This window comes from Narcine bancroftii, chromosome 1, assembly GCF_036971445.1.
Source record: "Narcine bancroftii isolate sNarBan1 chromosome 1, sNarBan1.hap1, whole genome shotgun sequence".
Classification (NCBI taxonomy): domain Eukaryota; kingdom Metazoa; phylum Chordata; class Chondrichthyes; order Torpediniformes; family Narcinidae; genus Narcine; species Narcine bancroftii.
In genome coordinates, this window is record NC_091469.1 from 260,402,565 (window position 1) to 260,419,433 (window position 16,869).

The 16,869-nt window shown below is 38.3% G+C and overlaps 1 protein-coding gene across 4 annotated transcripts in view; it reads right to left on the reverse strand.

Moving 5' to 3' along the window:
* LOC138742330 (potassium voltage-gated channel subfamily KQT member 1) overlaps positions 1–16,869 on the reverse strand; it is an 844,658-nt gene that overhangs the window by 575,101 nt on the left and 252,688 nt on the right. For 3 of the 4 annotated variants that reach the window (XM_069896604.1, XM_069896614.1, XM_069896626.1), the window contains 4 exons: positions 12,934–13,050; positions 12,196–12,343; positions 5,624–5,650; positions 2,280–2,339 (listed from right to left, as the gene is read on the reverse strand). In XM_069896604.1, coding sequence (XP_069752705.1) covers positions 2,280–2,339; positions 5,624–5,650; positions 12,196–12,343; positions 12,934–13,050 — 352 coding nt within the window. The remainder of the gene's footprint in view (positions 1–2,279; positions 2,340–5,623; positions 5,651–12,195; positions 12,344–12,933; positions 13,051–16,869) is intronic. The other variant, XM_069896622.1, reaches the window with a different exon arrangement.

A 16,869-nucleotide genomic window follows, 5' to 3' on the forward strand; every position in this document is an offset into this window, starting at 1 on the left:
TTCAGTATCTTTCAAATATGTTACAGCAGCTCTTCAGATGTGGGCAACTGAAGTAAAATCCACGTCAGTGGATATAAAATTAGAGAACTATATCCTGAAGTTTGGAGTTCGCATCATAGGGAGAGATAACATAAATTTTGAGGGAGGTTCTGAAAAGTATCAGAAGTGATGGGTTACCAGCCAGGAAACAGAATAGGAGGCTCTAATATAGGTATAAATAATTGTTGACAAAACTTTCAGATGAGTGGACAATATAATAGAGATGTCGGGTTGGATCTAAAGGTCGGGTAATTTGACTGTTTCTGATGAGCTGGAAGAAAAGACACGGTGGTAGTACAGCTTGGAGAAAGGTTTCCAAGGGTTAGAGACAAGGCAGCTGAATGCATGGATGCCAACAGCAGAGTGATTAAAATTAGAATGATTAAGAAGTGAGAATTAGAAAAGTTTTGACAACGCCTCACACATGCTCCAACTCCGGCCGCCCCACTGTGCTGCACCACACCAGCCACTCCTGCCCCCGCCCCAGCCCCCCCCCCCACCCCGACTAGCCTCCACTTTCCCTTGCCGACCTTGACCAGGAGCCGACCCTGCAATGGTCACAGAGACTCCGACAGCCACCGGACCATCTAAATTTGTAAATATATACATATGTTTGGGGCTTGCAGAATATTGGATGTAATCTCCTCTCTCAGGACAATTTTAAAGAAGGGGTGAATGTGGTGGTACACCAACAGCCTACTGCAGGGGGCGACCTGCGTACCTGCAGGAAGAACGCTGGAGGACAAGACAACACCTGGTCAGCTGCCAATCATCCCCAGGGATATAAGCCACATCCGGCCCCTCGAGGTCAGTCACTCGGAGCTACAGCTAACTGCAGCAGGGACTTTAAGTGGAATAAAGCCTATTGACCAGTCTTTAAAGTTTTGTGCCTGCTTTTCTGTACGACAGTGCACTACATCTCCTCAAACCTTTGTACCAATTCAGAAAAACCTCTGCTGAAGTTCCTGACTTCGCTAAGGTCCAATACCCTCCCCTATAATAAAAAATCAAGGAATGAGACCCTCCTAAATTAGGCCAAGCCTAAATAGATAAATAGTATGCCTAAATTCATAGACATATGTCTGTTATTGTGATTTTTTTTAAAGTCACCCTCATTGAGACCATCATTTTATTTTGAGTTCTTTGAATGCACTTACATAGTGTGACTTTACCTTTCATAAATTTCTTTAATTGCAATTTTCTTACCCAAGCAATTTGAATTTCATTATAATGCACAAGAATATATGCTTTAAGTTCTGCACTTTCTGTGAACCTGCTTGTTTTTACTTTTCAATAAACGCTTCTATGATTTCCATGAAATGTTGGTGGAAATTGCCGATGGAAAAAAATACACAGATTTTAATGTTTGCATGTCAATAATGTTTTATGACCCCAACTCTGTTAAGACGAATCTCTTTGTAAGCCTCTAGGTCAGAAAGCTTGGGCGGGCGGGGGGGGGGGGGGCGGGGAGGGGGGGGGGTGGTGAACTGCTCTGTGTGATTTCACTCCAGTATCTGAATGAAAATGAGCCACAGAGTTTGGACAAGGGTGTGATTGGTGGTTCCATCAAATTATTCCATTGTTTCTGGCTCAAATCCCACATTACTATTTGAAGCTGGCATTCCTCTATTGGCATTCTAACAGGAATAGAACACTGAATTAAATGATTAATAATCATTTTCAGTAATAATTCTTTAAAAGTTATTGGGGATAAAACGTTCTCCTTAATTTCTTGCAATATCAGGCAATATAAAATTGATTTGGTAAAGACAAATATTGAAATACAACATGCAATTGCTATAACATGCAATTTCTACTCTTGCGTCTCTTGGCAACAAGTGGCATGGTGCTGTACAAGTACAACATTTTACTGTTTATCAAATCAGAGAGGAGGCGATGACAGAACTCTAGCTTACACTAACGAGCTTCAATCCCAACTGATCCACATTCATCAGCAGGTCATCAATGGATTCCTCGTGCAGGGTTGGGAACTAAAAAGTAATTAAAAGTAACTGAAAAGAATGTTCTCTGTTTATCCAGAATGAGGATGAGAACCTCTTTCAGTGTTAAGTTATCAAAGTCGGTCGCATTACTAAATTGTGCAACACCACACCCACTCTAAGCAAGACAACATTTTCAGTTGGAAAAGCTGTGGAAGCATTTATACTGAACAATATTAAGCAAAGTAAAACTTTCTGTTTCAACCAAATTAATCGCTTGCATCCAACGAGACCATTTACCTGGAGAAGGAGAGCTGAAGGAATAGAGTGAAGCAAAGGAAGCCCAAGAATGCTGACGAACTTGTTCACCAGCGAGAGAAGAGGAGATAAAAGGAAGGAATACAACCATTACTTATTGAAGAAAGAATAAAAACAGTTTCTTCATACCTGCCCAGAAGGAAATGCTTTTTTTGCACTTCAATCCATTCGATTCTTACCATTACAGAATGTGAAATGAGACAGCATAAAAGGAAGAGACAAATCAAGAAATATTATCAATACATGACAATTTTCCTTGTAATTTAATAGGAGTGAATGCATTTTCCGTATATTTGCTGTAAATAATGCCTTGCTTTTAACAATATGTCACTAATGGAAAACTCTTTGGCAAGTGAGCAATTAAGATGAAGTGGATTTAGGAACCAAATTAAGGTTTTCAAAGTGACAGGAGCTTGACATAGGGATGGAAACATTATTTCATATATTAATGACCATAAGTGGACCAGTTGTCAAAAAGCTCATGACAATACAGAAGGATCTACTAGATTTTGCGAAGTCTCATGTCCAAAAGAATGGGACAGGGTAGAGAAAATGCGGCATTGCCTCATACCAACTTCTTTTGAATCACACTTTTTGCCAGGGGGTGTTTGTGTTACATTCTAATGCGGTCCCTGGTATCTCCCAGAGAAATGGTGTATAGCATTTAACTCATCTGGTAATTCCATTGATATTGCAATTATCAAGTGAGGAACCTATGAAAATTAATTGAAAAAGAACATATTTGTCCATATGACCTAAAACCAGATGTTTATCTTGGGACAGATTTTTTTGGTTTAAATAAAAGTGAAACTTCAAAATTGACCACCCACCAAAAAAATGGAGACTAACATTTGCAAAAAGAAATATTGACAATAAATAAGGAGAGAGTGAGACCGTATTTTCTTTTAAAAGAAATGAAGCAGGTGTTTTAATAGGGTAAATTATAACTTCAGTTTTGGTCTGCATTGATTGGTCAAATAATAATCATTCTCATTTTAAGCAAAATTCACTCTCAGAAGACAGAAACGTGCCATTTAACCCTTTGATTTCATGAGATTTTGGTAGATCTAACTATATTCCTCAAGCCTTTGAGCCAGTTCTGCTATTCAATCAGGTTTTGGCAGATCATAACTTAATATTAACCCTTTGCTTTGTAAAAATGTATTATATTAATAACATTTCAAATTAACAACTCTCACATTTTGCTATTTGTGCAAGAGCATTCCAACTTCCATAACCCTTTGCATTTTGCATAACCTTTATTGAAATGCCTGACTCTAATATATGGCTAGTTAGTCCTATCTCCAACCAACAGAAAAGGTTTTGCTCCATTCATGACATCAGTTCCCCTTAATATCTTGAAGACAAAATAAGATCTAAGCTCCAGAGAATGCAATTGTAATTTCTTTAATTCCTTTTTATAATTTAATCCTTGCATTTCAAGTATAAATCTAGCATCTTATGATACATCTTCTCCATGCTCAATGTTCCTCCAAGAAAATAATGGAAAGTAATTGATGCATCCTGATGTCTGGAACTCCAGTTCTCAAGAGATAAAAGGCCAGTATCTCACCAGCTCATTTGCTTATTCTCTGTATGTGTGTATGATATTTTAATGAACTATGTGCATGGCCTCCACCCTGCAACATTCTACCAAGTCTCTATGGACCTTCACTCTCACTGGATTTTTCACCATTTAGAAAATTACCTGTTCTAATTACTTAATATAGCTATTAGACTATGATGGCATCCATTTGCTGCAATTTTGCCAATTCATTGCATTTATTATTTAGCTCTGTCTTATTTCATGTATCAATTTACAAAATGTAGAATGTCACATTTTTGTCAGTAGCAAATTTAGAATATAGCTTTTTATCTCATCATCATTAATAAATATGGTAAATAAATGAAGTTCCCAGAGAAATCCCGCAAGACTCAGTGATTGCGTATTTGAGTTCTTGATTGTTATTCCTACTTTCTGTTTTCCATCATTTAGTCAATTTCCAGCTTCAGGTCAATAATTCCCTTTTAGTTCCATAAACATGAACTGAAGTCCTTGGAGTACCACTGCCAAATGTCTTTTGGAAAACCACTTAAATATCTACAGCAATCCAATGTCCCCCAAGTGTAAAGATCATCAGACTTGAATATAACTTAAATTACATTCAATTCCCTTATGCCAATCAAATTCACAGTCCTAGTTCAGGCAATAATCAATGATTTTTGACTCTTGGTCTAGCTTGTGCAAGGCCTTTCACTTGGGGAGTTCAGAGAGATCCCTTGGTTGAATGGAACAAGCCGAGTTGGAACAGTGGCCAACCACAGGTAATTCAAAGGACTACTCATTAGTAAAGGTCAAAAGTACCAGCAGTTACAGAGGTAACTACCAGGGTATCTGAGAAGACCCTCCTATTATTATCCCTCCCATATGTAATTTTCTCATTTACTTCCTTTAAAACTATTGGTTGGAAATAATCACTAAATTTTATTTTGCTTACATTGAGAGTGGGGAAGATTGAAACAAGAGGATATGGATTGAGACTGAAGGAGGAAAAGTTTAGAGGAAACATGAGGGGACATTTCTCTCAGTGTGGAATGAGCTTCCGGCCAAAATGGTCAATGCGGGTTTGATTTTAATATTTAAAGAAAAGTTGGATAGGTATATAGGCGAAAGAGATGTGGAGGATTATGGCTGGGTGCGGGTCAATGGGACTAGGTGGGAGATGTTTGGATTAGACTAGAAGGGCTGAATGGGTCTGTTTCTGTGGTGTAATTGTTATTTGGTTATTAATTTTTGAGAATTACTCTCCCTGATACTACATTAATTTCTTTCTAATATCCAGAAACTCTCCTGTTATTATAAATATGGATATTAAGTAGTAATTTAACTTGCCTGCCGTTTCCTTATTTTATGTTAACTACCTTTAAAAGGCTCACATTATTTCTCATCACTCTGTTTTTCAAAATCCTCTCATTAATCGTGGGCAAATTTTTATTTTTGCAAGCAGAGCTCTTGACCTTCGCTACTACAGGTAATACTTTTCTGATGTGGTCCTTCACTGAAGTCAATATTTGGATTTAACAATGAGACACAAATGAAAAATTAGACAAAAAGACGTTCCTTTGAATTTCATCTTAGAAGCAGAGCATGCGCCGTTCTGATAATTGCAATTCAAAGGTTTCTACAGCTCTAAGCTAATCACCCAATGGTGTTTGCAAGAGAAGCCATTCACAACATTACTCACAACACTCAATGCTCCAAATTTAAAAGTAACATGAGCATTTCTATAACCAGGACAGTTAGTCTAGGACAGCTATTAACTTACCAGTTGTTTTCAACATCTTTGCTTTTCCTGTATACTTGCAGAAGTGGGAGAGAGATTACAGGCAGAGAGGTATCACAGATGAAGAGAGATAGAAAAAAGTCAGAAAATTTCAATGTTGAACATATTAAAAATATTTTAACACATCCTGTTTTAGTCACGTGAAATTCCAATAAGATACAAAACAGCCAGAAGTTGAATTGGGAGACCAAGGTTACAGTTATTGGAGTGACTGGTGTGTAGGAAACATAATATCATCGCAGGATGGGGCAGGAAGGGTTTGTGGGTAACCCATGGCAAGTTTTATGATCTTTTGCAAAAGGACAACCGACCAAATCAATGGGATGGGAAAGAGAAATTGATGATAATGGCACTGAGGTGGATGGGGGGTGGGGGGGTGGGGGGCAGGCAAGCGAGGAGAGAGAGCCCAGTGCAGTAACGTCCCAAAAATGTTCCTCGCTGCTTTCAGCAGATAAAAAACAGAAGACAAAAAATCAAATTAAGAATAAATCCTTGCAGATACAATAATATTGACATAAGTACAATTTGGACTATACTGAAAAATGGTCTCCATTCTGATGAAGTTGATGAGGATGTTAACTTGCTTCTAAAACATCTCCTTTAATTTACATAATTTACTTTGCATTTTTGATCCTTATTTTCCTTATTCTTGTGTGCAATGTGACTATTAGGTATGATCTTAACATTGTCTTTTCACCCCATTCATTCAATTTCACCCACCAATAATTTATCTCAGACATTCTGAGAGGGGACAAAAAACAGCCAGAAGTCATGGTCTAAATTGGTATCAATGGCGTAAGTAGAAGGGTGGATCTGCAAAATGAGTCCAGTGACCTAGATAGCAATTAAAAAAAGGAAAACTTCCAAGGGTTGTTTTCAAGTGAGGCAAGAAACAATAGTGCAGTTTAATGCATGACTAAGGAACTGGTGCAAGAGGGAGGGATTGAGGTGTTCAGATCATAGAACTCTCTTCCAAGCAAGGTGGGACCTATACAAGAGAGACGGGTTACACCCGAACTGGAAATAGATCAATATCCTGGCAGGCAGGTCTGCTAATGCTATTTGGAAGGGCTTAAGCTAGAGTTGTGGGGGTAAGGATGGGCAGCAAGTGAATGAGTTGTGGGGATGGCAAATGCTACCACAGGCAAATCTGAAAGGAAGGGACTGGTGAATGGTCACAATGAGACTGAGGGTTGAAATGTATTTTTTAATGCAAGGAGTATTGTCGATAAGGCCGAGTCTGGATTACAGGGAATTATGATGCTGCGGCCATGGCTGCGAGAGGGTCAGGATCGGCAGCTCATTGTATCTGGGTTTTGCTCCTTTAGATGGGATATAAGGAGGTAAAGAGGCGGAGATGCAGCACTGCTATCAGGGGGAGTGTTACAGCTGCACTCAAAGAGGACCTAATGATGGGCTCTACTACTGGGTCAGTGCAGATAGCGATCAGATAAAGAGTGATGGCATATAATGTGGACAATGTTCGTGTGTTAGGGCATTTTATGATCAAGAAAGAATCTTTGTGTCTTCTGAGGAACATTAAAGTTCCCCGGGCTTGATGGGATGTATCCCAACTATTTAAAGAGACAAGCAATGAGATAGCTAAAGCCTTAAAGATATTTGCATCCTCTCTAGCAACAGGACAGGACTGGAGAGTTGCTAATATTTTACTTTTGATCAATTTGAAAAAAAAAATGGAATAATCTGGGAAATTATAGGCTAGTAAACCTTACGTGAATGGTAGGAAATCTTTTGGAAATAATACTCACGATTAGGATTGATGCACAGTTGGAAAGTCATGATCAAATAGGGAGAGTGAACATGGCTTGGTGAGGGGAAGGTCATGTCTTACCAGTTTGAGTTTTCTGAGGAGGTGACAAAGGTGATTGGAGAGTAGGGCAGTGGATGTTGTACATAGTCTTCAATAAGACATGTAAAAAGGTCCCTCAGGATAGGCTGATTCAGAAGGTGCCAATGCATGGGATCTATGCTGATTTGATAGTTTGAAATATGAACCCATATTAGACAGAGGATAGTGGTGGAAGGATGTTATTCAGGCTGTAAGCCTGTGACCAGTGGTTTTCCATGGGTGTTCCATGTTAGGATCTCTGCTGTTTGTGACATACGTAAATGATTTAGATAAAAAAATAGTTGGGTGGGTTAGTTTGTTGATGATATAAAGATTGGTGGAGTTGTGGATAGTGTAGAGGATGATCAAGGAATGCAACACGATATATAGGAAGAGAAAGGCAGATGGAGTTTTTTCTGGATAAGTGTCATGTGTCGAACTTTGGAAGGTCAAAGGTATACAGTAATTGGCAGGATTCTTAAAAGTATCAAGGTGCAAAAGATCTGGAAGGAATTCAAATCTATAGCTCATTGAAAGTGACCACGGGACTAGATGGGGTCCTAAATAAGGCATATGGTATGCTTGGTTTCATTGGGAAGGGCATTGAGTATTAAAGGAGGGAAGTCATGTTGCAGCAATATAAAACGTCAGCTTGGCAGTACTTGGAAAGCTGCGTGGGATTCTGGTTGCCCCATTACAGGAGGGATGCAGAAGCTTTGGAAAGAATGTTGCCTGGTTTAGAGGGTATGATTTATGGGGAGAGGCTGGACAAACTTGAGTTGTTTTTGCTTAATGATATGAGGCTGAGAGGAGACCTGAGAGAGGCATTGATAGGGTGGATCTTTTCCCAAGGCTAAAAGGATATCACACTAGTGGACACGTGTTTAAGGTGAGGGGGAGGAAGTTCAAGAGTGAAGTGCATAGCAAATGTTTTACACAGAGTGGTAGGTGCCTGGAACGGGCTGCCTGGGGTAGTGGTGGGATTTAAGAAAAATTAATATGAAGGGAATGGAGGGATATCTATCAATTGCTAGTAGAGTTTTAGATTGTTTTGGATATCATGTTCACACAGACAGGTGGGCCAAAGGGCCAGTTCCTGTGCTAAGTTCTGTGTTTTCTTTTATTTGTCATTCTTTCTTGTCTACTCTTTACCAGCCAGGAAGAAGTCAATGTCAGTTATTTATTTATTTATTTTATTTTAGACATACAGCACGGTGACAGGCCATTTTGCCCCATGAGCCCGTGCCGCCCAATTACACCCCAGTACGTTTCAAATGGTGGGAGGAAACCGGAGCCCCTAGAGGAAATCCATGCTGACATGGGGAGAATGCACAACCTCGTTACAGGCAGCGCGGGATTCGAACCCTGGTCCCGATCGCTGGCGCTGTAAAAGCGATGAGCTTACCGCTACGCCAACCGTGCCACCCATCAAGTATCCAGTCAACTCTATTATTACTTCATCTTTCAAAATTGGGGTGTCAGCCAGATATATGATACATTTTACATTTTTATCAAAAGATAAAACACCAACATTCCGCAGCTTCATGACTCCAAGACACTCTTGAATAAAACCTCTTCACAGCAAAACTAGTAAATTTCATAGCTGGATTATAAGAATGCACTAGGGAAGGCTTTTGGAGATTTTGTTCTTTGAACCTCACTAATGCAAATTCAGAAAGCTTAGCTGCACATAAATATATGGTCTCATCAACTCTATTCTAGTTTCTTTTCACATAATGGCATGTAAAACTTTAGCATCCTAACAAAATTGCGATTAGAGAGGTTTATTTTCAAAATCCTTCCTGTTACTTATTATCAGTAAAGATCAGGTTTAGGGGTTTTACTAATAGTTTGTTTTGGTGCATTGGTAACCCAGTTCTTCATCAGTGCTTTAGAAATCATGTTCCAATATCGACTGAAATCAAACATGGAGTGTACATTTGATTTCTGGGTCCCCTCCGTCAGACTTTATATTCTTTCAGATGACAGGTAAGCCATTTACTACCATACTTTTCGACTTAGTATTAAACTCTTTAAAGTCTTCTGCTCATGGCTTCAAATAAGCTATTTATAATTCTTCATTGAAGATAATGAGATTGAAAGTGGCATGATCCAATTCTAAAAAGTGGTCAGCTGAAAATAACACAGATAAAATCTGCTTATGTGTCCTCAAATGTTTTTAGACTAAGCAACAATGACTAGACATGTTCAGATTATTCTTAAGGAAGATTCTGTCAAAGTACCTGATTAAATTGTTCACTGTTCTATAAAATATTACCTGGAGATAAATGGCTTCATGAATTTGGCTTCTGAATAAAGTATTAAATTTTTCAATACTTTATCATGGAAAAGGAATGTCTGTTCATAATAGAAGTGAAATAATAGACCATTTATTTTGAGGAAAACAAGCAGTATTTGCATGCTCCCACTGCACAACATAATGTCTAGATGTTAAAATATAGGATTTACCCATTTCATAATGCATACACCTATTTGTATTTGAAACAACTGAGATATGAGGGAAGGTAAAATTAGGCGCAATTGTCCTTTTACTTTCAGATATAGATACTTTAACATACAAACAGAAGAAATGAGGAAGGGGCTGCTGTGACATTCAAAGTCATGGCTGATCCTTTGCTTGTCCACAATCCAAAATCATCCCTGAGCCCTTCATTTCTGTTTGACGTCAAAAGATTGTCAACTCGGCAACACAGAGTCTGCACACACAAAATTCCAAAGAATCAAAGAAATTTGAGTGAATAAATGTCTTTTTATCTCACTCTTAAGGCCAACATTATCTTAAGTCCATGGTCCTTTGAGATTTACTTGCTAGCCACAGGATATGATCTCTCAACATATACCTCTGTTCAAGAAGAACAATCTGATAATGTCTTTCATCATTTTATGGCATATTATATGGGTGAATTAATGCACATTTTCTGGCAAATTTCTTTAAAAATAGGTCTATTATATCATGCCTTGATTTTAAAATCCTTGCCACTGATTATCAAGATTTGGCAAATTACATAATCATTCTAATCTATTGAAATATAATTCCCCAAATTTAAAAGCTTCACCATTAATGTAAGTGCATCGGTTGCTGAAGTTGCCACTTTATGATCCCACCACCTTTTCATTTTTCTTTAAGGTATTCCTTTAAAATTTAATCAGTTTTTGGGCTTCTGCATTTTGCTCGTCAAATGACTTGAGACTTGTTTTTGCCATACTAAACAGTGGAATCAAAGGAAATTGTTCTTGTCTGAATATTACAGATGCAAAAGCTTCCCCTTGAGTGGTTCAGAAATTCATGTTCTGATTTCAGGCAATTACTTGGAGACAAATCAATTTTCAGTTGGAACATATTGAGGAAGATTTTCAATCTGCAGTCCATGTTAAACTAATATTGAAGACTCACTGTCCTTAGGAGAACTAATAAGCTTGTGATTTCCACAGCAATGAAAAATGGACCATTGCAATAATAGGAGAGCCAACCTGGGTGCCAGGCTTACACACAGATGGCAAGCTGAAAATCTACACCATTATCATAAACTTCCTGAATCAACTGGACCACACACGTATATTTGGTCTTCATTCCACCGTATGATGTCAATGTAATGGCAAGCAAGTTTAATTACAGATAATATTTACAAAGTTGTACTTATGAGATACTGTAAGATTACCTTGTATTTAAATATCTTTGATATATTTTAGAGTTTAGGTTGAGCCTCAGATGTTCAAAGCATTATGCGGTCAAATGCTGAACTTGGTCTTTTAATTCAAAGCAGCTTGCTTCGAAAGGATCAAGTTACTGTGTGATTGGTCATAATATTTTACAAAGTTTTTCTTTGAGTTGTTTCTAAACTTTCCTACATAGATACAATTCTCCCTATGAATTGTTAATGTATTACAAATGCAATTTTCTATAATCCCTTAAACTATCAGCTATGCAGGGACAGTTCCAAACTTTCTCAGTTTCCCAGACGCATTGAAAACACCTCCATGACTGGACTTGATAATGTGCCTGTTAAATTGCACGAATTGGTTTTGTTCATCTCAACTGTTAAAAAAATAACAAAATGCAACAGGGATTGTACAAATATTTCTAAAAAAACCCGACAATTACTGAGGCTGGAAATCTAAAATAAAAACTGAAATTTTCTGCAGGACAGACTACATCTGTGGAAAGCGGAACATAAAGATCATCCCTGCATTTTTATCCTGGTTTCTTTCCATTGATGTTGCAGCCCTGCTGAATATGACCAGTAGGATGTAGTTAGATGACAAATATTTGCTGGCATTGCACTCATGGAAATCCACATTGATAGGTTATTGTAGGGGATAGATTAGATTTAGTTTTAGGTTTTTTTGGTTTTCCTTTTTTAACATTTTTCTTTTTTTAGATACGGGTTTAATTTTGATTGTCACAGATCATATCATTAAATTAGACAGAATTTCCCTTTGCTTTGATCAAGGGATTGACTAACATAGTTTACTTATTTTCTATCCAGAATTATTTTTAAGAAATATTGTTAAATAAACAAATATGTAAAGATTTTCAATTTACATTGATATTAATTTGTGACATGTATATGATTTGTTTTATTAGAAGACTTTGTATATAGGATTTATATGTTAAACTCAATAAAAATATTTTAAAAAGAAAGATAGGTTATTGCCTCAGAAGACAACTGTTTCCCTCTCCTACCTGATGAATCGTATCCATCAATATTTGAGTTTTCGCATTTCTTGTCGTCCTTGTCCACCACGTAGTCGTATGTGATATTGGGCACGTTCAGTGATTTGTCAGAATTCAATCCATTATCCTTATCAGACTTCAATTTCTTTCTTTTAACCTGAAAATTGCCAAGCAGTCATAACAGCAAGCTTACAAGACAGATAGGAAAAAGTTCATATTCCCAAGGTGGGTGAGGGTGCAGGCGTACGTTCATAGCGGCACATATACATCGTATCATGAAACTTGCTGCTTTTTTTGTGAAACAAAATTAATGACTGGATCCATCTGGATAAGAGTTCCTACAGCTTAGACACCAATCATCTAGCACACCCTTACACCAGTTCTACACCAATTCTATTTAATTCTGCTCACATTTCAATCAACTGTCCTCACTCACCTACAACATTGAGGGCAAGTTTCTGTGGCCAAAGAGCCTACCAACCCATGCAGTTTTGGGGTGTGGGAGGAAAGTGAGGTGCCCAGCTGTAATTCGCATGGTCACAGGAAGAATGTGCAAACTCCTCATAGACAACAATGGAGGTGAGAACTGAACCCAAATCATTAGAGCTGGGAGGGAAAAACCTTACCAGCTGCACTGTTGTACCCCAAAGAGAATCAAGCAAACGATCAAGCAAGAGAGATGAAAAAATACAAAAATGGGAAGGATGATGTGAAAAAAAAAGAAAGAAAATGGAAGATCATTATTACCACTGGTTTCTTTGTCTTTGGACTTGGAGATGGAACGTAACATTTGTTCGGTTGCCGAACATACATTTTCCATGTTGCAGATTCATGGTTTTCTGCTGCATAGCACCTCCAAGATGTCTAAATGGAACAAAACCAATAAGGCTGTTTAAACCTCCTTTATAAAATTATCTCTCAATATTTCTTTTCAAATAGTAACTTGAACAAAAGCACAACGAGAGACATGATAAGTTTCTTATAAAAGGTCCAGAACTTTTCATTTTATTCTTCTCAGAAAAAAATGCTGCTTGACCAGCTGAGGATTTCCTGTTGACAAATTTTGTGTGTTTACGTATATGACAATAAACGAATCTGGAATTTTGTGCCTCCTTCCAATAAGAATTGGTTTTCAAGTTGTTAGATATTTTAAATCGCAATTATTTTTTTTTCAGTTTTGTGGTGATTTAAGTGAGGTAAAAAAAATTCACAGAATTGAGTTTACTTATTCCTTAATCCTGATAAACAAGTACAAGATGTTCATCCAGAAAAGACATGACCTGCAGACCTTTACAAATGTTATAACATTATCAGTAATTAAAAAGAACAGATACTGTACAGAAGTTGACCATTGGCTTGTCAAGTTCATGCTGAATTTTTATAGAACCATCTTTCTCCCCCCCCACCCACCCACCCTACAGCCCTAGAAATTACTTCAACGTCCTCTTGAATGCTTCATCAATTCCCTTCAGGTTGCTCTGCTTGGCTCTATTTCCACAACCCTTGGAAGTATTAAGTTCCAAATTGCATAAAATTGTTCTTCCTCACATCTCAATACATTTCTTGCCCAGTTTAAATTTATCCTTCTTGGTTACTTGAACTTTTATGCACAATAGCAACTTTATTCTCCTAACTTTATACAAGATCCCCATAACACCTAGGCGGCAGGCAGCTGGAGACTCAGTGGAAGGAATGGTTAACATAGCAGTTGGCCCCATGTTACAGTGCCAGCAATCGGGGCCAGGCTTCAAATCCTATGCTGTATATAAGGGGTTTGTATGTTCTCCCCGTATCAGTGTGAATTTCTTCCAGGTGCTCCGGTTTTCTCCCACCATTCAAAAAAAAAAGTTCTGGGGTGTTGTAGGCCAATTGGGTGTATTTGGGGTGACATGGGCTCATTGGCCAGAAGGGCCTGTTACCATCCTGTATGTCTAAATTTAAATTTAAATCTCCTCTGAATATCATTTCCTTTTAATTTTACCAGATGAAGGAGATTTTTTAGATTTTAAAACTATTAGTTTCTTAATTCTGACCCATTTTCCACCAAGGTTATTCAAAGTCAGGGATCATTTATAGTCAAATGCCACATTTGTTTCCATTTGTATGCCCTGTAAAGGAATGCAAAGAGGCACCATGTCCAGTGCTCCAACAAGAAGCAAAAGAGAGTCCCTTCAGAGACATCGAATATCCACTATTCCCACCACCAATCCTCCAATCCCACTGTATTCTGCATTCCCATAACCTCCATAGCCATTGATAATGTCTAAATCTCCCCCATTGATACATCCAATCCATCCTTGATTGTAACCTCAAGTGCTCTAGTTTGTTCATTGAATCCACAATTTAAATGGAAAGTTACAGTCTGAAGGTTACCAACAATTTTGTAGAAGTAACTACAGAAGTTGAAAGAGGTGCTGGAGACAATAGAATTCTGTCAAATCAGAACAGCAGAGACTAACTTTAAAAGGGTAGAATGGTCAGTATTTTGAACAGCTAGCTTCTTGTTACACCGGTGGAGCCTGTCCCTTTACTTCCCCAACTGGTCCCTTTCCCTGCTCTCCATTTCCTTTTACCATGCCGGTGATCCAGATGTACACCTGATTATATCTGACCATTTTCCACAGGACCATCCAGCTGGATACGTCTTTTTGATGAGCATAGCTTGAGAAAGTTTCTGAAAATCCTATTATGAGTAGAAATATTTCTTCCCCAAAGAATACAGTGCACACCAATCCTTCCCTGTGCTTGCATGCAGTGTGAGGAAGTGGTGACAGACTATCATGGGAGAATAGATTAAAATAAAACACATCTGAGATGCATTAAGGAGGTACATCTGGCAAGTTTCATGCAACATGAAATTAATGTTCTTCCAAAATGACTTGCTTTTTTTTTGTGTCCTGTTGTTGATTATAATATATTCACAAACTGTTGGTGTGCACCATGATCACATGCTCTTTCAAAAATAAATTAAATTGCTTTGAGCTTTCTTTATGCACCATAATTTTTGAATGAGGACTGCGGGAGGGATATTCCAGCCTGCATTTAGAGTGACATCAGACCAATCTTTTAAAAAGTATACTACAATTTCTAAAGTTTCTGGAAAGAAATTAGATCTGGAGGAGTCACGTGATGGAGTAGTGGCCGGTTGGGGAAACCAGCCCTCTCCAGGAAAATAAGAAAAAAGTTAGGAAAAGACAAACCACAACAAAAATAAAATATAAGAAATAGAAGATAAAGTTACAGAGAAGAAAAAGAATATGGCACCCAAGAAGGAGAAAGTAAAAACAACCAAAAAAAAGTAGAAAAGTCGCCGGAGAAGAAGGAAGAAGGCCTTACCTGCATGAAGGAACAGGGAGCTGTGATGGCGAGGAACGCCTGATCCCCGAGGTTAGTGCCGGCCGTGCAGAGTCGTGACCTCCCGGCCGGTGGACTTCAAAAATGGCTCTCAGAGTCAAACAAAAGTGTGCAGTGCGCAATCAGAGGAAAAAGAAGGCACCGACGGGAGGGGGGCTCAGCAGAAGAGTGGGCAGCCACAGTGCAAACAGCTGAGGGATGTCCGACATCAGGGTGCTCAGCTGGAGGACGAGAAAGACAGCAGAAGAGGGAGCGAGGAAACAGACGAGGGAGAAAGACGGAGAGGTTACCGACAAGAGGATCCACGACAGGAGGCCCGGCAGACGAGCAGCCCAGAAGGGGAAGACCAACAGCAAGAGGCTCAGCAAGAGGAGGCCCGACAAAGAGATGTAAGGAGCTCATCAGGAAAAACAGAAGAGACACAGACACGAAGAAGAGAAGAAGAAGACACAAACACAGGTACAGACACAGAAGAAGAGGAAGAAGAAGACCAAGATCTTCACAGAGAAATAGAAGGTAAAACTGATGGAAAGAATATAGATAAAGCTTTTTTTGAAGAACAAATGAGATCACTAAAAGAATGGTTATCATTAGAATTTAGTGCAATTAAAAGGAAAATGAAAAGAGCAGAAGATAAAATGCAAAGTTTAGAGCTGGTCATGACAGAAATAGGGAAAAGAGTAGAAAATGTGGAAGAATGAGAAACGGCTGTAGAAATGGAAGTAAATGACTTAAGAGAAAAATTGGAAGAAAGTGACAAAAAAATTAAAGAGACACAAGAGTTGTTATCTCAGAAAATTGATATATTGGAAAATTATAGTAGGCGAAACTACATAAAAATAGTGGGCCTGAAGGAGGGTGAAGAAGGCACAGACCTGAAGGAATTTATAAAAGGATGAATCCCAAAGGTCCTGTGAACGACAGAAAAGCAGGAAGAAATGGAAATAAAAAGAGCACACAGGTCCGAAACCACAGGCACATCAAAAACCAAGATCCATCTTAGTAAAATTTTTGAGATATACGACAAGACAAAATATACTGGAGCGGGCAAGGAATAAAGTTAGAGAAGATAATAAGCCAATGGAATACAAGGGTCAAAAAATATTTTTTTACCCAGACATAAGTTTTGAACTCTTAAAGAGGAGGAAGGAGTTAAATACAGCAAGATCAATTTTATGGAAAAAAGGTTACAAATTCATGTTAATACATCCAACCATGCTTAAAATATATATGCCTGGGGAGCAAAACAGACTGTTCTCAGATCTGGAGGAAGCACAAGAATTTGCAGAACATTTACTGCAAAATCAATTGACGCTTGCGAGCAAGATC